The 22,190-nt window shown below is 48.7% G+C and overlaps 10 protein-coding genes across 10 annotated transcripts; 6 read left to right on the plus strand and 4 right to left on the minus strand.

Moving 5' to 3' along the window:
* Positions 1-58: 58 nt before the first annotated feature.
* On the plus strand, positions 59-2,222 carry N7489_007167 (putative glucokinase regulator family protein; the record flags this gene model as incomplete). The annotated part of the gene is made up of 4 exons (XM_056712917.1): positions 59-291; positions 354-807; positions 863-1,242; positions 1,301-2,222. The coding sequence occupies 4 exons, from the start codon at positions 59-61 to the stop codon at positions 2,220-2,222; spliced, it is 1,989 nt and encodes a 662-aa protein (XP_056566632.1).
* A 160-nt stretch (positions 2,223-2,382) lies between these two features.
* Positions 2,383-3,757, minus strand: N7489_007168 (uncharacterized protein; the record flags this gene model as incomplete). The annotated part of the gene is made up of 4 exons (XM_056712918.1): positions 2,383-3,145; positions 3,213-3,336; positions 3,400-3,535; positions 3,587-3,757. 4 exons carry the CDS (start codon positions 3,755-3,757, stop codon positions 2,383-2,385), a joined length of 1,194 nt encoding a protein of 397 aa, XP_056566633.1.
* Positions 3,758-4,376: 619 nt separating this feature from the next.
* Positions 4,377-5,432, plus strand: N7489_007169 (uncharacterized protein; the record flags this gene model as incomplete). The annotated part of the gene is made up of 1 exon (XM_056712919.1): positions 4,377-5,432. The coding sequence occupies one exon, from the start codon at positions 4,377-4,379 to the stop codon at positions 5,430-5,432; it is 1,056 nt and encodes a 351-aa protein (XP_056566634.1).
* A 1,900-nt stretch (positions 5,433-7,332) lies between these two features.
* On the plus strand, positions 7,333-10,662 carry N7489_007170 (uncharacterized protein; the record flags this gene model as incomplete). The annotated part of the gene is made up of 4 exons (XM_056712920.1): positions 7,333-7,590; positions 7,645-8,384; positions 8,437-9,460; positions 9,514-10,662. 4 exons carry the CDS (start codon positions 7,333-7,335, stop codon positions 10,660-10,662), a joined length of 3,171 nt encoding a protein of 1,056 aa, XP_056566635.1.
* Positions 10,663-10,941: 279 nt separating this feature from the next.
* On the minus strand, positions 10,942-12,717 carry eng2 (putative GPI anchored endo-1,3(4)-beta-glucanase; the record flags this gene model as incomplete). Its single annotated transcript, XM_056712921.1, has 1 exon — positions 10,942-12,717. The coding sequence occupies one exon, from the start codon at positions 12,715-12,717 to the stop codon at positions 10,942-10,944; it is 1,776 nt and encodes a 591-aa protein (XP_056566636.1).
* Positions 12,718-14,213: 1,496 nt separating this feature from the next.
* On the minus strand, positions 14,214-14,813 carry N7489_007172 (uncharacterized protein; the record flags this gene model as incomplete). The annotated part of the gene is made up of 2 exons (XM_056712922.1): positions 14,214-14,534; positions 14,685-14,813. 2 exons carry the CDS (start codon positions 14,811-14,813, stop codon positions 14,214-14,216), a joined length of 450 nt encoding a protein of 149 aa, XP_056566637.1.
* A 2,449-nt stretch (positions 14,814-17,262) lies between these two features.
* On the plus strand, positions 17,263-18,239 carry N7489_007173 (RTA1 domain-containing protein; the record flags this gene model as incomplete). Its single annotated transcript, XM_056712923.1, has 3 exons — positions 17,263-17,416; positions 17,480-17,728; positions 17,788-18,239. 3 exons carry the CDS (start codon positions 17,263-17,265, stop codon positions 18,237-18,239), a joined length of 855 nt encoding a protein of 284 aa, XP_056566638.1.
* A 364-nt stretch (positions 18,240-18,603) lies between these two features.
* On the plus strand, positions 18,604-19,028 carry N7489_007174 (Con-6 family protein; the record flags this gene model as incomplete). The annotated part of the gene is made up of 3 exons (XM_056712924.1): positions 18,604-18,680; positions 18,737-18,886; positions 18,941-19,028. The coding sequence occupies 3 exons, from the start codon at positions 18,604-18,606 to the stop codon at positions 19,026-19,028; spliced, it is 315 nt and encodes a 104-aa protein (XP_056566639.1).
* Positions 19,029-19,135: 107 nt separating this feature from the next.
* Positions 19,136-19,760, minus strand: N7489_007175 (uncharacterized protein; the record flags this gene model as incomplete). The annotated part of the gene is made up of 2 exons (XM_056712925.1): positions 19,136-19,483; positions 19,530-19,760. 2 exons carry the CDS (start codon positions 19,758-19,760, stop codon positions 19,136-19,138), a joined length of 579 nt encoding a protein of 192 aa, XP_056566640.1.
* Positions 19,761-21,451: 1,691 nt separating this feature from the next.
* Positions 21,452-22,171, plus strand: N7489_007176 (phosphoribulokinase/uridine kinase family protein; the record flags this gene model as incomplete). Its single annotated transcript, XM_056712926.1, has 1 exon — positions 21,452-22,171. The coding sequence occupies one exon, from the start codon at positions 21,452-21,454 to the stop codon at positions 22,169-22,171; it is 720 nt and encodes a 239-aa protein (XP_056566641.1).
* Positions 22,172-22,190: the final 19 nt, after the last annotated feature.

Raw genomic sequence — 22,190 nt, forward strand, 5'->3', positions numbered from 1 at the left:
AAGAAACGGCGTCAAGCTTGTCACCTTTCAAGTGATCACCCCAGAAATACCCTGCATAATGGATCTCGGGAGTCTATCTCAACTCCAAACGGAGGGGGTCAATCCCCGAACCGTGCATATTGATCGCATGTCGACACTTGAAATGTGCACCGTGATCAATGCCGACGATCAAAAAGTCCCCGAGAGTGTTGTTCCTTGCTTGCCCGTTATCGCAGGAGCCATTGACGCATTGACCCCGCGAGTTCGACGAGGCGGCCGGGTAATTTATGTCGGTGCTGGCACCAGTGGAAGGTGAGTCATGTGAAATCCTGGTCTTTTGGTTATTAAACAGGAAATTAAACAGGAAATTCTAGGCTTGGAATCTTGGACGCATCGGAAATTCCCCCAACCTTCGCCGCCCCTCGCGGGCAGTTCGTCGGTCTGATTGCTGGTGGAGATGCCGCAATCCGATCAGCTCAGGAGGGGGCCGAGGACGATGAGAAAGCCGGTGAGGATGAGATGGAATGTCTCAATCTGAATCCGGAGCTTGATAGTGTCATTGGAATTGCAAGCTCGGGTCGCACGCCTTATGTGCTTGGATGTCTTGCTTTTGCCAAACGTCTCGGATGTGTGACCATCGCGGTTGTTTGTACAGTCCCTTCGGCGATTGGGCTTTCGGGGAATGTGGACTTTGTCATCTCACCCATATCGGGGCCTGAAGTGGTCACCGGTAGCACCCGTCTGAAGGCGGGTACTGTCACGAAGCTAGTGTTGAATATGCTGAGTACCGGTACTATGGTTCGCACAGGAAAGACTTACGGAAACATGGTATGGTTGCCATCCCTCCCCGCGTGTTCTACAACAGCTAATGCTGGGGTCCAAGATGGTTGATCTCGTGGCGTCGAATTTGAAACTCAAGCAAAGATCCCGTAATATTCTGCGGAGGTTGAGTGGAAAGTGCCAGTCCTCGTCCGACGCCGAGTTAGACGCTCTTCTTGCAAGATGCAATGCCAGTGTTAAGCTCGCTATCCTTGTTGCAGAGACCGGGGAGTCGGTTGAGACTTGTCAGGGATATGCCGACGCTGCGGGTGGAGTATTGGCCAACGCGCTGGCTGCCATCTCTAGGCCCATCGGACAGAAGCCCGCAAGTGCCCCGACTCAAAGATTTTCCTTGTGCATTGATGGCGGCGGTACAAAGTGTGCTGCTGTTGTGGCCGACGGTACGAACGTTGTGGGCCAGGGCTCTGCTGGCCCATGCAATCTGTATGGTCCCTTCTCGTTCTAGGTTTATGCTTTGCTTATCGATGCTAACATTCTTCAGAACCGACAGCATTGGAAATATAGATGGGGTTATAGCCACATTACTAGACGCTGCTAAGGCTGCTTTGAAAGACGCGCTGCCAAGTGATGTGGAACAAACAGAGTCTTCGTGGAAGGAACGTCTTCAAACATCCTTCAGCTCTGTCTGGGTCGGACTGGCTGGTATTGACCGAGCTGGCCTAGAGGGGGTGCTAGCACCCAAGCTGAGACAAGCGTTCGGCATCACTAACGAAAAGGAACTCCAGTTAACCAACGACGTAGATCTGTTGACTGCAGGTGTTCCAAGATCCCTCGGTACACCCTCCGTCCTGGTGGTGATCGCAGGCACAGGAAGTGTTGCCATGAGATACAAATGGTCTGACGATCAACAAAAGTATGCTCGTTCTGCCCGTTCTGGAGGCTGGGGTCATATGCTCGGTGATCAGGGAGGTGGCTACGCAATTGGTATGAGAGCCATCCAACACACCTTGGGAGTCTTGGAGGATATTACATTGGGGCTCGACAAAACTGGAGGCGATGAACTTTCCAAGGCGGTTGCGGATAAACTTGGATGTCAGATCTCTGATAGCGCCAGTATCGACATGTTGAACAATATTCTGGCTCAGAACTATTCGCAAGGTTTGAAGGCCCGTATTGCTAGTATCGCACCGGTTGTTCTTGGCTTGATGGACAAAAATGAGACTGCAGCAGCTATCGTGAGTTCTCAGGTGGCTTTGCTTGTTGGCGGGACTCTTGGTCGCTTGGTGAAGCCTCAAGCCACTGGCTATCAGCCAAATGAGGCCTCTGTATTGATACTAGCAGGAGGATTGATGAAGAATGGGAGGTACAGGGCCACATTCGAGAAGCAACTGGACTCACACAGATTGTATTTCAAAGGAACGGTGGTTGTGGAAAACGCAGCCCGTTCAGGCGCTACATACTAGTCTTCCCAGGGTCATTAGGCTGGTCTTTCCAAAATAGATTTCCTTCACCTTTTTATATTCCACCCTTTATTCTGTCTTCTCTCTTTCTATCCAATCTTCCATCTTGCTTTATCTTTGAAATTGAAATACCCAACCTGCTCAAATTTCTTCACTATCTGTTCTATTTCGACATCGGAACTGCTTCAATCACCGACTCCATCGCTGGGTTCTGGTTCCAAATTCCCGTGATTTCCAGCCCAGCACTATGCAAGAGATCCCTCCACTGTCGCTCCGACCGTTCCACGCCAGCCCCTATACTCATCATCTGAATATCAAGTGAAGCCTGCATCAGGGGCGTATCGGTGTCTGGCAGGACAAAATCCACAATGAGAATTCGAGAATAGTCTGGCGCCATTGCCGACACTGTATTTCGGAGGATCCTCCGACTGATCTGGTCATCCCAGTCATGGAAGATGGAACGGAAGTAGTAGACACGGGCACCTTTGACGGGCTGAGGATCCATGAAATTGTATCCCATCACCTTGATTCCTGCGCTCTCCCCCTCTACCCCCTCAACCACCTTTGGTAAATCCTGCAGCACCATCCTGCCCGGCAGGTGACCATATTCTCGCCGGAATTTCCCCAGGTCATGCCCCTGGTTGCCACCAATGTCTACCAGGAATACCGTATCTTTGTATGGCACGGCATGGCCAAACAGTCGCTCGACGGGGTATATATCATACCACATCGGCCTACCCTCGCGACGGCTAGCCATGTACGAGTTGAAGAGCTCCTGCTGCTCCTCGTGACTCGAAAGCCACTCAAACTGACTCTGTCCAACGGCCCATTGCATAGGTGACTGGGCATAATCCTGGGGGTTGGCATAGCCATGGGAGCGCAGGTACTCCGGAAGCTTGCTCAAGGTTGGAAAGGTAAGATCATATCTAAAAGAAGATTGAATTAGTAACGGCGGCAAAAGATGCAAGGGTTAAAGTCACATCATTAACATACATGCATGGGATTCCATCTCTCCCAATCGGCTGAGTTAGTGCCACCGTCTTCTCGTTGGCAACATAGACCTCGGGGGTCGGTGTGATGCACAGCCCAAGAGAAACCATAACGCGCATCAGTCGGACTATTCACGGAGTTAGGCAATCCACAATGTGTGACGAACTACTGTCATGGCAGGAAAAGATACCAATCAAATCTCGCTCAGCGCCCGTATATTCTGCCAGCTGAGCGGCTGAGAGACCCGTTCCTTTGTGTCGCTTCTCCACAAGCATGGCGAAAATGCCCAAATCGATGACAATGCGCAATGCAGCATTTTGAGGAGGCTACAGTCCAGTCAGAACACAAACTCGATTTAGGTCCGTGGAATGCCATACCTGGTAAATCAGACGCAGCACGGTTTCTGTCGGCGTTTCCACCGCAGACCTGAGTTGGTCGATCATTCGCAATAGCTCGAAGTGGGCTCGTGGAGACGGCTCCGATGCTTCTTTCAAGGCCATTTGGCCGAGACGGTTGACCAAACAATGGAATGGCGTGGTGATCGTCATTTGCGCTGCTCAGGGAAAAGAAAGCACCGATACTCAGTGTGGAATCGTCAGCTTCGAGTTGCACAAGCTAGGATGAGGGAACTATTTGGCTGGATCTCGATCGCATCTTATAGTCCCTGGTGGCCCCCTCGGTGACATTAACATCGGACAAGGCAAATAAATTTAAGAACCCTTGTTTCCATCGGCGTTCAATTCATTCCTACAACATTCGAATGCGAATGGGTAAGCTGACCCCGAAAACAGCTGAAACCCGGGGCATATCGTTTCCAGAAACTCCACCATTTAATCATTCTCGGCCTGTCGTCTGAATATGCCGCATTTGGGAGAGTAGTTGACCCGAGTGAGATGACCTTGTGTGTACATGCTTGCCCTACGGTGTACGATTTGAATCCGGGCTATCTGTGAGTGGTCTACTTTCTGTACTCACTACGCACATTACAATTTACTTTTTTTAATAAAAAAAGAACCACTAAAATACGGGATCAGCACGGAAACAGAAATCGTATGGTGATGTGAGATTGTCATGCACGCTATAAAGAGTGTGATAGAGATCACTAGTGGTTGCTAGTTCCAGGTCAGTCCCCAAAACATTTTAGCGATGCATTCTCTTCCAAATACCATGAAGTCCGAAGTTGACTCGCGATGGAAGCCGGCTATTGCAACGGTCAGTCTCGGAGCTGCGCATTTACACCCCATCATTGCTAAACTTGATGCTGCCGCCCTGAACGGCCAACAGGGGCTTGAACTCTTTCATGATGATGTAGCGCAGCTTGCCAAGACCCTTCGCGCCCACGCAACTGACAGTGCACCCCGCACTGATCGAGACTACGAGATCGACGCAGCGCACGCTATTCGAGGTCTATCTGCTGAGCGTGATCTGCAGGTCGTGGCTCTCCAACCTTTCCGACACTACGAAGGTCTCATTAACCCAGAACGGCATGTGGAACGCATCGACGAACTCAAGCATTGGGTGCAGTTATGCAAGATTCTTGGAGACTCACTCTTCATCCTGATCCCATCATCTTTTCTAGACGCTTCTGAAATCACCTCCGACCGAGAGCGTCTCGCAGCCGACCTGGCCGAGGCCGCGGATGTAGCATTCCCCGTGCGTATCGCCTACGAGGCCCTGGCATGGGGAACGTACATCAACACCTGGGAAGACTCATGGGATGTGATCAAGCGGGCCAATCGACTCAATCTCGGCATATGCCTTGATACATTCAACATAGCAGCGCGAGTGTGGGCCGATCCCACTGCCGCAACAGGGCGACTTGGCCCAAGCGCAGACAGAGATCTGCGGGAATCGATGGACCGGCTTGTACAGGAGGTTGATCCGGACCGAGTACTGATGGTACAACTTGCCGACGGCGAGCGGGTCGACCCACAAACGCCCTTTCTTCAGGCGCCAGGCCTACCCACTCTCCTAGCCTGGTCGCGGAATGCGCGTCTGTTTCCGTGTGAAGAGGGTCGGGGTGGATACCTTCCGATTCGCGAGGTGACGGATGCCTGCATTAACGGTTTGGGTTATACCGGGTGGGTCAGTATGGAAGTCTTCTCAAGATCCACCGGGGAAGACAACCCGGCCGTGCCGATGGAGCATGCTGCCCGCGCTAGTCGGTCCTGGCTGCGGGTCCTGGAATTGTTGGAAGAGAAGTCGGAGAAGGGATCTATCTAGGGCTTGGGAGGCCTGATGATCAGCACATTTTGTCTCAGTCAGTGCCATTCTGCATTTTTTGGTTCATGAATGGAACTCCGGGTGAATTCAACCGGCACAGAGGAATGATAAAATGAGCAAGTGTCTTACAATCTCTTTTCACGAATTCCTGTCTAGACTTGTAGACTGGTTCTTAATGTTGATAAAGCGTAGTCATGCTTGATGCCTACACACATACCCTCCTGGGGTCCGTATAATCCAAACGGCTCAGATCTCAGGAATGCTCCATGTAAATGGAGGAATCACTAACCGTTCCAGAATTAGTAGGGATTCCTACGCCAAACAACCGGGTTGCATCTCCTTCTGCCGGAAGACCACAGGGTCATTCCCGATACCTGGAATGCTATGCCTCTGTCTTCTGAGACCTCCCAAGGCACAAGAGAATTCAGAATAAAGTTGGAATGATCCACATAAACCCGATCGGACGGGTCAACATTCTTCAGCTGCACCCTTAATACCAGATATAGATCAGAACTCCACAGGGCATTCCCGGCTTCACGGATGCTTCTCCCGGCCCGTCTCCCGATCCAAGTTTTGAAGCGGGAACGTACCTAGGTAACCTTGAACTCTTCATGTCAGATGACTTCCGATCTTCCTAAACACCTTCCGTTTGAGATATGTCTCGATGTTTTAGATTATTGTTCTGTTGTCCTATCTTGCAAGGTGGTATCTCCCCGTTGCGGAACTCGTCGGCGCCATCCCCTTAGCTAGGGGTGCAAGGGGACTTCTCCTACAACATACGCTTTCAAGTGAGACATTTCTGAGCCTAGCCCTGCGCCCTCAGCTCTCTGGAATGGTCTTGGTCCAATTTAGCACTGGTAGAAGAGTAAGGCAGTTGTACGTTACGATGAATGAGTTCAATCTTGGGACATATTGTTGGCCAATGAAGAAAGAGCCAACACTTCATCGGGGTATATCTACACACAACACTTTGTGTACCCTTTACTTATGACACCCAAGCTGTTCCAGACTGAAGGCCAACGTTCACCGCTGTATTCAGTTACACCGACTTGCACGGGGGGTTTCGGAGTGCCAACGCAGCATCTAGAACTGGTAATTTTGTATTCGGGTGATGTTACAACTAATTATCATGGTGATGTTCTATCACAAAATTAGTTTTCTTTCCGGTGACAGGTAGAAATCTTTTTGGCGTTTTCCAACAGGATTCTAATCCCAACTGAGGCGTATGTGTCTCGGGCAGCTCTGCCGTGTAACGATTGCCGCTGGTCACGATTGAAATTCTACTCCGAAGATAGAGACGAATGCAGAATGCATGCACCTAGGTAAAGGTAGATAGGGGAATGATTCTCAAAAGTTGGAATTTGGCCGCTAGGGAGGTAGGTAGTTAATAGCCCGAGCCACACTAGATGGAGTCGACCAATCTCGACGTTAACGGAACGCCACTGTTAAATCTAGGCGAAGGAGATGTCTGATTTCAAGCTGGGTTGTTTGCTGGTGACACAAACAAGTGAAGCCAGTCCTTGTGCATTGAAATTGTGCTGTTGTACGGAGTTTGTGCATATGACTATTCCCGAGACAGTATTCCCTCTAATACTATTCAATATGCGCCATGATTCCTGTTGGCATCTGCATAACTATCACAACATAGTAGCTGATGTTTGTTTGCTACTGGACTGATCCCGTGTGATATGTATATCCTTCTCCCGATGCAGAAAGACTTTCTTTTGCCGGGCATCCCGAATGCAGTCAGTACAGGCTAATCTGGGAAATATGGGTCAATGAAGCGGTCCAAACCAGCACCCATCTCTTAAATAATACGGTTTGGCCCTCAATATCCTACTAAAATCATCAGGCTGCTGTGGCACCTTTCCTCTCATTCTAGAATACTTCCTTACTCATAATGGGTATCCAACGTGGAAGCCAAGCGGCACAGGCTGGTCCCTCCAGCACTATCAACCCGTTGGTGCAAGAGTTCGGATCACTTCAAGTCCTTGACGACTTGATCCGCTTACGAGCTGCCGATGTCGTTCAATATCACATTCTCGCCTATCCACGTTTCGAAAACGATGCAGCTTCTTATGAATATTACACTGGGAAACACTTGGATAGTATGATAAACCAAACTGTCATCAGGCTCATGGATGATGGGTTCAAACAGGTTGGTCATGGATTACGCTGGATGGTATCGACTCTCTAACAGTTCAATTGGTAGGCAACGCGAAGTCCATCTATCGTGGCACTTCTTACTTTATCAGACCTTAACATGGTGATCACCTTTTTTGCCCTAAGTCGACTGGGGTATACTGTGATGATGTTATCACCCCAACTCTCGAGTGAAGCCTGCGTGTCATTGCTAGAAACCGTCAACTGCGAGTCAATCGTATATGGCCAATCCCCCAGTATCCGCTCAACGTTGGGCGGGATCCTTTGCCGGAAGCTGGTGACCTGTCGGCCAATTCTATCATGCTCTTCATACAACAAACTACAACCGCAATCGCTCGCTCTGTATCGCAATCGAAACCCTGAAAAAATTGCCTTGATTCTTCATTCCTCGGGATCAACAGGCACCCCCAAACCGCTCTTCCTCACACACAGAGCAATCATGACCCACCCGCTGAGAGGTCCTGGTTTCACCTCTTTTAATACCCTGCCATGGTATCATCTCCACGGGCTGTCCACAGCATTGCAGGCAATGTGGATGAGGAAGACAGCCTACATGTGGAATGCTGCATTGCCTTTAACTGCAGAACTCGTTGCTAGGGCTCTCGAAGAAGCCAGACCAGAGTCAGTGGCGGCAGTTCCATATATGCTCCAACTTTTGATTGACGATTCCCGCGGGATCTCATTGTTAAGGCAATGCAAGTTGGTTACCTATGGAGGTGCACCCTGTCCGGATGAGCTGGGCGATCGTCTAGTGAACGAAGGAGTACACTTCGGAGGGTCATTCGGCCTGTAAGTACTATTCTGCAGATATCCGTATTTTCGCAAAGACTAACAATTTCAGCACCGAGGCTGGTCTTGTTGCAGAATCGATCTCACGACCAAAGGGTGATCCTTATTGGAACTACCTTAGATTCTTTGACAACATTAGATCATATGTCTGGATGAAGCCTATCTCCAAATCAGAACCGCTCTTTGAGTGCGTGTATCTTGCTGGCCATCCAGCACTAACAACCTCAAATTCAAACGAGCCACCAGGATCCTTCCATTCGAAAGATGTATTCACCCCTCATCCTACAATTGCCGGAAGATGGAAATATATCTCACGATTGGACGATCGAATCAATCTAGTGAATGGTGAAAAAGTTCTACCACTCCCGATTGAAGGCCACATCAAGCAGCACCCTTTTATCCATGACGCAGTTGTAGTCGGCGTAGGCAAAGCTGCTCCAGGACTATTGATTTTGCGAGCGGACGAACCTGAAGCCAACCGTCTTTCAGACGACAAATACCTCCATGCAATCTGGCCAACAATCCAAGAGGCCAATGCTCAGGCAGAGGCCTTCTCTCAAATATCCCGCAATCTGGTCGCCATATTACCACACGACGCCAAGTTTTCTCGAACGGACAAAGGGTCCATGATCCGAGCACAGGTCTATCAAGAACACAACGAACTTATCGAAAGCCTTTATACTGAGAAAGAGCAAATTTGTGGGCATCTTCAGCTTGACATTGTGGAGACTGAGCGCATTCTGGTTCAAATAGCCCAGCAAGAACTTGGAATACCCCTCTCTGGTGTCGATGCCAATTTCTTCGCTGAGGGTGTTGATAGTCTCAAGGCAATCCACTTCCGACGTCTTATTCTTCAGCATTTCAAGTTTGAGATGAGCCAGGCTCCTGGTCCGAATGTCATATTTGAATCGGGCTGTATTTCACAGTTGGCTCGGCATATCTGTGCATTACAACAGGGCGAGAAGTTTGAAGAGGGCGAGAGTGATGTATCTGTGATGACCGAATTGATCGAGAAGTACTCTGAGTTTGAGAGGCACATACCCCAACCACATGCTTTCTCAAGGCCGAACAGTGTGGTAAGTGACTATCTTCCTGTCGGAGTTAAGATTCAGAAGCTAACAAAACCAAGCTTTTAACAGGAGCCACCGGGTCAATTGGGGCCCATGTCTTGTACGAGCTGCTCAACGATGACTCCATCTCCACGGTATACTGTCTCACACGGCGAGACTCACCACTGGAAGCGATATTCCGCACTCTAACGGATAAAGACCTTCCCATATATCCCGAACAGAGAACAAAGATAGTCGCCTTCAATGGCCGTATTGACGAGCCTGATTTCGGTCTATCTCTGGATGAGAACACAATTACACACATGCTCGACACGGTCTCGCTCATTATTCACACAGCATGGCCGGTGAACTTCAATCTCCCCCTGACCGAATTCGAGCCGCACATCCAGGGACTATACAATCTCATCCAATTCTCCCTCTCAGTGCAGAGACGCGAGCCTGCGGTCGTGATGTTCTGCTCATCAGTCTCGACCGCGCTCGGATCTCAATCAGCCGAGATCCTCGAAGAACCGGTCGACTTGGACAGCGCATTTATGGGCTACGGGCAGTCGAAGTTGATCGGGGAGCAGATTGTGAGCAATGCCCGACGCAGCGGAGCAAGGGCTTATTCTCTTCGGATTGGCCAGGTCTCAGGCCACTCGAAGAAAGGCCTTTGGAATGACACCGAAGCTCTGCCGTTGATGATTCGGTCGGCGCTGACACTGGGGGCACTGCCTGAGCTATCGCAGACATGTTCTTGGCTTCCGGTGGATAAGCTTGCGTCGAGTATCCTTGAAGTAGCTAGGACATGTGCTACACCGAGTGTGTTTGGGGAAGCTCGGGCGTCCAGCTCGGCTGTGGGGGAGTGTGTTGATGACTCGGTTTTCAATTTGTGTAATTCTCGCGAATTCACCTGGTCGTCTTTGCTGCATACGCTGAAGAATTGTGGTTTCCGATTTGATGTCGTGTCTTTCGAAGAGTGGTTGCTGAGACTTCGTCGGAGTGAGACAAGGGGTGAGGAACTTGTCAATCCGGCGGTCAAGCTCATTCATCATTACGAGACGATGCATGGGATGAAGTCACCATTGATGCAAAGTGGGCCGAAAAGATTCATTACGGAGAAAGCAGAGAGAAGTAGTGTGACTTTGCGAAATGGCCGATTGAGAATTATTGATGATGGAATCCTGAGATGCTATGCTCAAGATTGGCTGGCGAGGTGGACTGCCTAAGAACTGCAGCATTTGAATCTGGGCGAAAAAAGGCGTGGAGGCCGCGCATAAATTAAATGGTTTCTGTATATATGGAGTTTGGGGGTAAATATCGTTAATATTTTGAAACAATTCTTCATTAACTAGTTACTGTTCCTTTTGTATGCAGTGCACAAAAAGGTAAGACGACTGGATCCGAACAAAACTAAGTCTACGGCAATCTCTAGGGCCTGCTGTACAATGAACAGAGCAAAATCCACCAAGTTCGGACCAATTTCAAACGCGATCTATTACAGGTATTTAAGCCAAAAAGGCAACAATGAGTCCAGACAAGAGAGCAGTAACGCTCATGGACAACCGATCCGCAGCACCAGTGAAGACAGGGCTGGCTCCAGATTGAGAGCCGCTAGGAACATAGAATCCAGATGTAGCAGATGTACTTTGCTGTGGGGAGACACCTGTGGGGGCAGGGATCAGTGCTTTGGAGGCCTCGTATGGAACGTTGGAAACAACGGCAGTGGGCATCGCGGAAGGATGCACCCATGAGCCACCGAAGGTCTCAGCGGAGTGGGCAGTGTGTTCAGCTGCAGCGGGTGTGGCAGCGACGGGAACAGATGCAGGCCTCGAGTTGGTGTGGCCGTGGCCAGCTGGGGCGGATGCGACGCTGGGAGCAGGGGCCACAGGATCCGCGGAGGCCCGTGTCTCCGTTTCTTCACCGTTGGCTGGGACTTGGACAGATTGCACAGCTGGGACAGGGGCTGGTGTTGCGACAGAGTTGGCGGCAATAGTTGAGGACTCTTCGGCCTCGGGGCAGATGGTCTCAGTGGCAGTGACTACAGAGGTGATAGTCCGAGTCTTCTTCGTGGAAGGTTGCTCGACTGCTTCAGTGGCAGGACTTTCGGCAGTAGGTGCGACAGTAGGAACAGACGCAGGCCCCAGTTCCTGAACTGCTCCAGCGGTTTCGGTGTGGTCTTCCTTGGAAGCAGCAGAGTGCACAGCAGTGGCACTCTGAGTAGCGTGGGTCTCAGCAGTTGTCTTGGAGACCACAGGAGCAGCGGCAGTAGCTGGCTCGTGTTCAGCTAATGAAACGGAGGCAATTCCCTTCACGCCAGTCTGGTAGATTTTGATTGAGTTGATTTCCCAGTATGTCTCCTTGTACGCGGCCGGGTGGTTGGCGACATAGTTCTGGCAGCTCTGGAAAGGATCGCCGTCGGTCATGGGGCAACCAGAATCACCATAGACACCACCTGCCCAGTCTCCGCAGAAGGTGACATCAAACACAAACGACTGGGGCTTGAAGGCGTTGGCAACGTCGCAAGATTCCTTCACCACGGCCATCGGGGTACCAAATTGTGTTACATCGGGTTCGCCCTTTGTAATCGAAGCCGGAATCGAGTTTCGAGGGAAGTACCAAATTTTGAGGAATTCGTCGGTCCACTGCAGTGAATACACACCACCTTTCTTTTTGTTGAAAGGTGTGCCAAAGCTACCCTCCTGACCTTCGATTTTGCACCCCACGGGTCCCAGATCCAAGCCACACCCTGTAGCGTTGACCGAGCCGGTCATATCCGTATCTGTCAAGCTGCAAGTTCCGGCAGTGTGCATGACAATTTCGTTGTGTTCCTGCAGGTTGACACCTTCGATGATATCAATCTCGCCATCTTGGGGCCACTCCCTTCCAACTGACCAAAAGGCAGGCCAGGTACCGCAGGTGCTGCCAGGCATGTGGGCGATATCGGCAATAACCAGAGACTTGTCGTAGTACTTTTTGCTGCCAATACGCACGGAATCACGCCCCTTGTTCCCGTTGGGGTCCAGCTTGGTAGCATAGTCGACACCCAGATATACACTGCCAGTATCGGTGAGCTTGACAAGGCCTGTATTTTCGGCAGTCTCCTGGTCGATATAGTTGACAAAGCCATTGGTTGGGTCAGGACCAACGTGGAAATTGAAGTAATCCAGGAAATTCTTCCCCTCCCATGTCTCCACCAGGGAGTAACTTGCGGCAGCCACAGGGGAAGATAACAAAGCGAGCATCAGCGACCCAGCGCTCAATGAACGTGTTGAAGAAAGCATATTGTCTGCAGGCGTATAACAAGACCAGATGCTTGTGATATATCCCGAAAGCAAAGAGAAGAGAAATGAGACGAAGTGCAATTGATAGAAATGAAAATGAAAATGACTAAATGAAAGACAGGCAATCCCAGATTGCCAACAAGGAGAAAGGAATGTGAGCGTGTCCAACGTATCGAAGTAACAGTGGGAAATATTTGACCCAAATATCTTTCACCAGCCGCACAAGCCCATTTCGCTTGATGCTAAGAAAACAGGGGATCAATTTGTCCGTCCAGTAACAATGCGCCAGTGCCTGAGACCTGCGACTGGGGTTAGTGAGCGCATGTCTGCAATAGGCTGCATCTCCGTAGTCTAAGAACCCCGTGGCGTTCTAGTCCAGGAGTTGAAGTCCACTTGTGATGATCCATTCTTCAAAGCAATAGGCCAAGAAGCACAAAAGGGATCGACTGGCCGCTGTCACAGCGGCTAAGGGTTGCTTTGTAGGGGCGTGTTAACCTGAAACTACTAGAGTCCACCGGAGGGGCAACCCAAAACAAACGGTGTAACAGGATAATAATTGCATCTGAACAGAAATATAGAAACAGTAGAAAAAGTGATCACATCTTCCAAGGTCTCTTGTTGTTATTTTTTGGACTCTGCTAATCGTCACATTCCAGGAAATAAGGTGAAAACGAGGTTCAAAAGTTCAAAATTTGACAATGTGATGGTCGGAGTTGCCGCCCTCTCCACTTTGAGATCAACATCCACCTCTTGGCCCTTTTTGGCGCTCAGGTCTAGACTGTACTTAGTTCAACTTGGCTGAATATGTTCTAAGTCCGGAGTACCCTTGTGCTAACTGGAATAAGCCAGATTAATATTACATATGTCCTCAAAAGCCACATTCCAGAAAGGAATGTTGGCAACACAGCAACATACCTAGGTAAAGACCCTCGGAAAATTATGTGGCAGCCCTGGGCATAAGTAATTTTTTCTTTGTTCATAATATACAGGATTTGAAATTTTAGAAGAGGCCCATCCTAGCAACACCTATGTTGTACTAGGTTATTATATAGAGAGCTAAAACCTATGCTCCATTTAGTATTAAGTATCAAAGTTAGGCCGTATAAGGGCTTCCCCTTAATAATAAAGTGGGTAGCCCTTTATCTTATAGAAGCAAGTGGCCCTTCCCGATTGTAAGACAATTGATTGTTCCCGTCTCTAATTACTCTCTATTTCCTTTCTTCCTCGGTTTCATTGCATGCCCCCGAGTAATCACTCCAGCACTACCTAATGCCACCTTGGCCCTACCTTCGTCCAAGCCCACCAAGCCGTCGATCTTATTTAGTTTGTTCTTATCTATTCCATATCCGTGTCCTAATTCTCGCACGACAGAGTCCTTCAGTCCGATGCTGAGCTGAGCAACTGCCACGGCGTCCAGGGCATGCGTCCATGTGGGCAGCCGGTAGATATAATATGTCAAGGCAACAAGCCCCAGAAGCTGCAGAAAGATCAAGGTGCTAACCACCACCGTACCCGCAATGAGTCTTCAGAGGCAAAGGCACTAGCATTCCAGCACCGAACCAGATCTTGCGCGCCGAGAAAGAAAACGATGCTGTCACGGTTCGGGTGAGCATGACTCGGTTGGAGACGTACATGCTGGCGAGCAGAGCCATCTCTGCTGAATCCGTATCGTTAAACGAGGAAAACCAATCCCCAGTCAAGCCCGCCAGCCTTTCCTCGGGATCGGAGAAATGAAAATGAGCGGTTGATAGCGATTTCAGAACACTCAGACTGGAAATGTCCGAACCACAGAGATGAGGGTTTCGCTGAGCATGACACTAGATGACAGAAGTGTATACCGGGTGATCTGCTGGTTAATTTTTCAGGGACAAATGATCGAACTATGAAAAAATTAACGGATGTGAGTATATGAAATGCTCCCTTTCAATAGCTATGAGATGGTCATGTATAACTTGAGCCGAGTCTACCTGTCGGCGCCAACATTGCATAACCATAGCTCCACAAACGACAGAGGACACATCAGGAAATCGTTGGACATCATAGAGCTTCTCAACCTCATCACTAGAGACTTCTTCATATGGGTACGAGCCGGTCATTATAAAGTAAATTAATGATCCCAGACTGAATATATCATCCCCGAATACCGGGGGAACATTCCAATCGTAACCAGGGTGTCGAAACCGTGTTGCCGGAGTGGCTGATGGATCTGAACCGCACAGGGACGCGCCGCCAAAATCAGCAATCTTCACATTCAGATGTGAGTCGAGAAGGAAGTTCCTTGGTGAGAGATCGCAGTGTATAACTTCAAACCCATGAAGAACAGTTAACGCTTCGGCAGCCTGCCTACTCCATCGGAGTCGAAGTTGAGGAGTTATATTCTGGTGGTTTTGTAGAATATACTCTTTGAGATTTCCATTCTCTAAATATTCGATCTCGAGGCAGCATGTCTTTTGGTCCCAGTGGATTAACTTGGGCATACGAGGATGTTCCCCAATCATTGCGTAAATTCGGGCCTCAAGGCGCATGTTTCGGCGGTGATCCTCCTCTTCAGCTCGACAATATGGATTTGGAATTGGCGTCTTCATAACAGCGCCAGATGGTAACTGTTCGAGAATGGCAGTCCCCCCAAGGCCAACATTTTGCCTTTGGTGACATATATGACTTCGTCATGGCGTGGTTGGGGAGTTTCAATGTGGTCATTATCTCTCCCGGGAACGCATATGTATGTAATATTGTCAGGATATGGCTTGGAGGCTTGCACCGCAGATGGCATGACAGCATTCTTCTAATAAATGGTAAGCCACATGCTGAGACTGAGTTAAGGCAGACTTACATTTTCTGGTTCTGCTTCAAGGTCACCCAAATGTTCGATATCTTCCTTTTGCCGACTAGTGAGCAGGCTGGCATTGCAGGTGGAGGATAGGTACCGCCTCCGGCACTCGGGTGGTGACAAGGCCGCCATCACCTTTCAGGTTGCAAAATCGACAGAGGAAACGGAACTTAAACAGTAAAGGCTGAGAAACCGAAAACGCAGTCAAATATCGAAAACCGGGTATCGATCGCTTTCGTGACTCCAGATTGCCATGACCACCAAAGGAGATGATAGAGAGATCGAAGGCTGCTTGCTTCCGTGGTTTGTTTTGTCAAGGAACCTCCACTACCATAATCAAGGATAGCCAACAAGGCAGCTGCAAGTTGTCAAAACCGGGTCAGACGACACATCGGCGACTCCGTAGTTCAGTCTGGGGATGGTGGAGCGGCATTGGGAGCGGGCCTAACAGCAGGCGAGGCGGCGCTATCCCCAACACAGTAGGAACTATACCATAAATGGCAACGGTATTCCCGCCGACGGCAGGCGGTCGGATCCGGCAGAATCGCGGTTCAATGGGAGCGGTTTCTGGCGCCCCGCTAACCGTGTCGTCGTATACTAAATGTTATCAAGTATGTCCATGGATGCTTGAAGCAACCTTGGAAGAGATCAAGTCTTATGTACTATCTTTATTATGTATATATATTTTTAAGGTGTTCTGTGCATTCTACGTCATGTAGTAGAGATGAATTAAACAGTTATGCGTCAGCTCTTTAATTTGTTTAAACTTGAGCCAGTTTGAGAGTCGAGAAAAATCGACGTTATGCATACTGTCATTATGTTCCTTTCATATAAAGTTTCTATACAAAAGGTAGACACAATCCTACAATTTGCTATCCGGTGGGGCCTAACAGGTACCAACACTACTGGGTTGAAAGATCCAAGCTTGAAGAGTACGACCCTATGTATCCAACCCCGTAAATCGTAGCAAGTATTCCATTGCAATAAAATAGAAGTAAACTTTACAATCCATTGCTCTACTTATCTCCAGTGCTGGTGGGCGTATCTCGAAGATTTACTCGGACTACGGATCCCCACGATAACGCAGTTAAAAGTGTTATGAAAGCCATATCTCAGCGCGAACCACATATCAATGTCCCACATATATAAATAGGGGAAGTTTTGAGAACTTCTTGTCGCAGCCGAGTGTATTCTTCCCAGTTCCTTGTTATGTGCATGCCCCTGCAGATGAGCTGCTTATTTCGTATTTCGTTCCTCCCTTTATTATTAGAAACGCCGTGGAGAAAATGATATCCATTGAGGTCCAAAAGTAAGAGATCTTGGCGAATAACGTTGTACTTAAGTCGCAAACAACAAACAACAAACTGCTAGTCGGATCTCGTACTCGTGGTTTTTCCCATTTCGGGATATCCATAACACATCTGATTGGACGAGAGACCACAAGCTTCTTAGGTGGATCAGACTAGAAATCGGATGATTCGTATTCTTCTACACAAATGGACTAGTTTTTATCTTCGAATATATGCTAGGATGCTTAAATAGCAAGTTTCTTCTTATAAGCTGGGCTAGTCTCTTCCCTGAATTCTTCGGTAGACGGACTTTCCACTCTTTTCCATCTTCAAATAGCGTTGCTTATCGTTCTCGAATCCTACGACTTTCCAAAACCAGCCATCCATTGCATTCTAATCCCATCTTGCGGTTTAGGCTAGCTCACCATGGCCGAGGGTTTCAAATTATACCATTATAACCCGTCTGGTGGTGCTGGTGTCACCTTCGCAGCACTCTTTGGACTCACAGCTGTTATACACCTCTGGCAATTAGGTCGGAACCGAACCTGGTACTTCATACCTTTTGTCATCGGTTGTTTATGTGTGCCCTTCTGCATTTTCCTTGCCCCTTTGAAACTATACTAATCGTTGTGGACTTTTTCAGTTGAGGCATTCGGTTACTTGGCGAGGTTTGCCAGCGCGCAGGAAACCCCGGATTGGACCACCAAGCCCTATATTGCACAGAGCTTGTTGCTCTTGCTAGCACCCGCATTATTTGCGGCTTCTATATATATGGTTCTCGGCCGTATCATCCGTCTGGTGAACGGGGCCTCGTGTTCCCTAGTCAGGCCGTCATGGTTGACCAAGATATTTGTGACGGGTGATGTGTTGTCATTTTTCATCCAGAGTGGAGGTACGTTATGTGGATTTCCTGAAGCATGAAACATCGCTAATATTCTTCCTTTCCTGAAGGAGGTGGAATGCTTGCTAGCGCCAAGGACCAATCGAAAGTAAAACTCGGAAACAACATGATTGTTGCCGGACTCTTTGTTCAGATCCTATTCTTTGGGTTCTTCATTGTCGTCTGTGTGGTTTTCCATCGCCGCATGCTGGCTACACCTTCACATGTTATAGGTGACACTCAAATTCCCTGGACCCGCTACATGAAGGTCCTTTATATCGCCAGTGTCTTGGTCATGGTCCGATCAATCTATCGAGTGGCAGAATATGTCCAGGGCAGCGACGGGGTTCTTCAAAGCAAAGAGGTATTCCTATATGTATTCGATGCGGTGTTGATGTTCATTTGCTGTCTGCTTTTCAACCTCTTCCACCCAAGCAAGATTCTCTCGGGCTATCACAAAACTCAGGAAGCTCCGGATCTAGAAATGTTGAATCATGATGGACATACCGGATACAGAGGATGAATCAGATTCAACAACCTCCAAGTAACGTGTGCTTTTTGTCGGACCACGTTTTTCTTTTGTACAATAGACAGCTGTTTCTCTAGACAGCTGTTTCTCAACGACAATTGTTGTTGGCAATAAATATTAGTTATCGAGTGTTTTCGATCTACTATTGGAGTTAGAACTACACGCTCGGGGTATTTCCGGCGCTTTTAGCTTCCAAGGCTCTATTGCCCGATGATGGTGATGTGACGTATAAGCCCAGGCTCTCCAGCCGCTAGTTAGTACCTCGCCTTATGTTTTAATAACTTGAACCATTACGTGTACGAAATCTAGAGCCCCAATTCTACCTTTGCGGGTAATTTAATTTATTGCTAAATGCATGATGTCAAGCCTAGGGGAAGCCAAAGATGTCGATTTATCTGTCGAAGACGAAGTGAGCGCGAAGCGTGGCTATACAGCGTAAGCTTGGACATTATCATTTCGGGCACTTTATAGTCGTTACTAATACTTCCCAGTGCGCAAAACAATCCCAAGGTGTCGAAAGAATCCAAGAATAATGCATTAGACCTTCTCTATGATGAGATTGACGGGGATACACCTCGGCATTACCTTGATGAGTCTGCGGACCAGAGTAAAGCCCCGAGTGCTCTAGCTGGTGCGGAAAAGTGAGAGACGTTCGTGTGCAATACCGCGTCAATTGCTAACAATAGTTTATCCAGAGCTGAACACAGGTCTCACCACACCACTCAAAGCGAGATTGACTCGATAGAGAGACACCATGATCGTCATTATCATCATCCAGGATAGAAATTCAATTATGTTCACACGTTCGAATATTCTGTAGGCTGCGAGTGGTCTCATGGGTAGGGCAAAATAATAAAATATCTCTGTTGCAGTAACTTCATCATCTTTATCTACAACATTGGCGACGTTAAAATGCCTTCCTCCTCCTCTGGCCACTTTCGAAACAGATCCCGAAGATGATCCAAGGGAGCTGTAAGCAGGTCGGCTACAGTCTCATAGTGCGGATTGCCCAGGTCATATGAATGCGAGCGAGAGGGCACGAACATTTTAGTGCGAGCAAGAGATTCAGCTAACTTCTCGCTCTCATCGGAAGTGAGGGACTCCTCCAGTATAACCAGATCGTTTGTCTCTTCATCTTGCATATGACGGGCCAAACCTTCCATCATCATCGTGATTGTGGGGATGAAGCGTGGATCGGAGGAGTTGAGGTCCTGGAAAACGTAGAGCTGTTCTTTGAGCTATGGCATATTAGCACCACCCTCTATATTAGGTGTGAGCACTTACCGCTGAATGTTCACGCCGATCATCATCTAACTTCTCCTTGCCGCCAGACCGAAGCTTTTCCATTGCAGGGAAAAGTACTAGCTCCTCGGCGACCGAGTGTCGTGCAAGTTCCCAAGTAAACTGATTTTGAAATCGCGTTCGTTCATCTTCATCTTCGGAGTTGACGATGATATTGTAACAAGATTCCAGTTTCCGGTGATCATCTTTAATGGCCTCGCTTATCCGAACCATGTTGGCTTGTTATTGCGAAAAACCTGAAGGTTCACCTTTACATTCCAACGATTCCAACCTTTCCAACCTTTCCAACATTTCCTTGTTTTGCCACATGTTTTCTTACTGAAGCCACGATGACGTTTCAACGGTTCTAGAGTACATAACCCCGACATTCATACCTAGGTAGCGACTCGTGGAACCTGATTCCGCACTGTACAACTCCGATTGAATATCGCCTGACGTTACTCTAGTTGAGATAACATGATCATATCCGATAATAAGTCTTAAAAAACCCGCTACCAGCATGTTAATTTCCCCTGTCCCCATGACTTGCAGGCTACAGTTGCCTGACATGACATGCAGTGCCCGAAGTGCGTTACTCGTTCATGTGCTGCTGCAGGGGGCCCGGGGGCCTGAACGGCGTATGCACTGTGGCTTGGGTACATATCTTGTACTCGGCCTCTCTCTTGATCCTGGCTCATCAACTTCACTTTAGCATGAAATAAATATTCGTGGTAACATTTCTACTAAAGGAGAACGTGGATACCGCACAATGGCGAGTCAGAGCTGCCGGTTAGAGCCCGTTTGAGGTTATTCCAGGATTTTGATTCAGGCTGACAAGATCTACAGAGAACATATCGACCAGGAACAAAGTCAGAGTTCCTTAATACATTACCCCCGGGATCCGCCTATGTACGGGCAGATGAAGGGTGGACTTTGCGGTCGCATCGCACAGTGGCTGTGGTCTGGATGGCGGGGTACGGCATTTGAATCCGCTTCCCCAGATTTGCGAAAGCCCTACCAGCCGAATCCGGGGGACTGCAAAGCCTGTCGTGAACACCGTACTGCTTGTGATCATACTCGACCTCAGTGTTCTCATTGTTGGTCACAACAGCTCTTGTGCTTCTATGTGGAGCCGAAACAGAAGAAACGGAATCTTCACAAGGCAACTGTTAGTGAAGTGGAAACGGTCCCCAGGTTGATCAAAGACGCGACGGTGTGACTATGATTGTTTTCTGCGCTCTCATTCAGAATGATTTTCCCGGGAATTTAGATGGATGATAGTCTTCCTCGGCCTCATGGTAGTCACAGGGCTAATGTCTCGAGACTATTAGTCACATGTTTTTGCCCAGACATGTTGCATTTTGTGTGTTTGCATTTATTCTTCTTCATAAAGTCACATCTCAAGAGTCGAGTTTGGATTCCAGTCTCGTTTTACCAAAATCAAATGGGGTCCTTTTGAAGTCCATAGAAGTCCGAGACGGGGGTGACACCGGAGAATTGTGCCCCGAAATGGTTTTGGCATCAAAATGGGTTGCCCTCGGGAATGAACACCTCCAACTCTCCCATCTTTGTTTGATTTACCCCAACACTTGCAGAGCTCCTAATTCAGGAGGAAAACCGGATCGGCACAACAGCGGCACAACACAGAGACAGAGAGTTACTGTGTTCGGAACACTGTGACCCGATACCCGCTCCACCACCACATACATAACTTGGCCCTGCGCTTTTACCAGGCGGTTCAAAGAATACCTGGATTTTAAAATTTGCCATTTTCCTTTGGTGCAGCATGATCCGTTGATTGCCACCAGCCGTGGTTGACGCATCTACTTCAGTTTGCGTCACTATAAGATACACCCATGTGTGATTGATTCAAGGTAAAATCCTATCTGGGCGTTTAAAGTAGTTAAACTAACCTCAGCATACAGATGGAATCCGAGTACCGGCGACTGGCAGATGCTATCCGCAACCAGGCCGATGCTCATCCCAAACCGCGCTACCTAGTTGCCATTGCAGGCATCCCCGGGTCAGGGAAGACCACCACAGCCGAGGCAGTAGTGCAACAGTTGAATCGGAGCTCGACTTACCGTTCTGCCCTGCTTTCTATGGATGGCTTTCATCTTTCTCGGGCTGCTTTGGATCAACTGCCCGACCCCAAAGAGGCACATATACGTCGTGGAGCCCCATGGACGTTCGACGTGACCCGCTTTGTAGCCTTTATCTCTCGCCTCCGCACCTGGGCTGATGAGACACCGCTAGCAGCTCCTTGTTCTGCAACTTGGTCGTCAGCGGATGTCATTCGAGCACCGACGTTCGATCACGAGGCGAAAGACCCTGTCGAGGATGGGATTTCTATCACGCCGGATACAGAGATCATTATCATCGAGGGAAATTATCTGCTTCTTGATGATCCCGGCTGGCGTGAAATTTCTAAGCTTGTCGATTATCGCATCTTTGTCGACTCTGATCCCCTGGAAGCAAGGAGTCGCTTGGCTGAACGCCACCTACGGGCAGGTATTGAGAAGACGCTGGAAGATGGATATCGCCGCGTGGACAGCAATGATTTCTTGAATGCGATTTCAATTCGAGATAAATTGCTAGAGCCAGATATGATTGTGAAAAGCGTGACAGTGGATGAAGGCATATGATGTGTATATTGAGACTATG

This window comes from Penicillium chrysogenum (genome assembly GCF_028827035.1).
Source record: "Penicillium chrysogenum strain IBT 35668 chromosome Unknown utg000004l_segment0_segment0, whole genome shotgun sequence".
Taxonomy (NCBI): Eukaryota; Fungi; Ascomycota; class Eurotiomycetes; order Eurotiales; family Aspergillaceae; genus Penicillium; species Penicillium chrysogenum.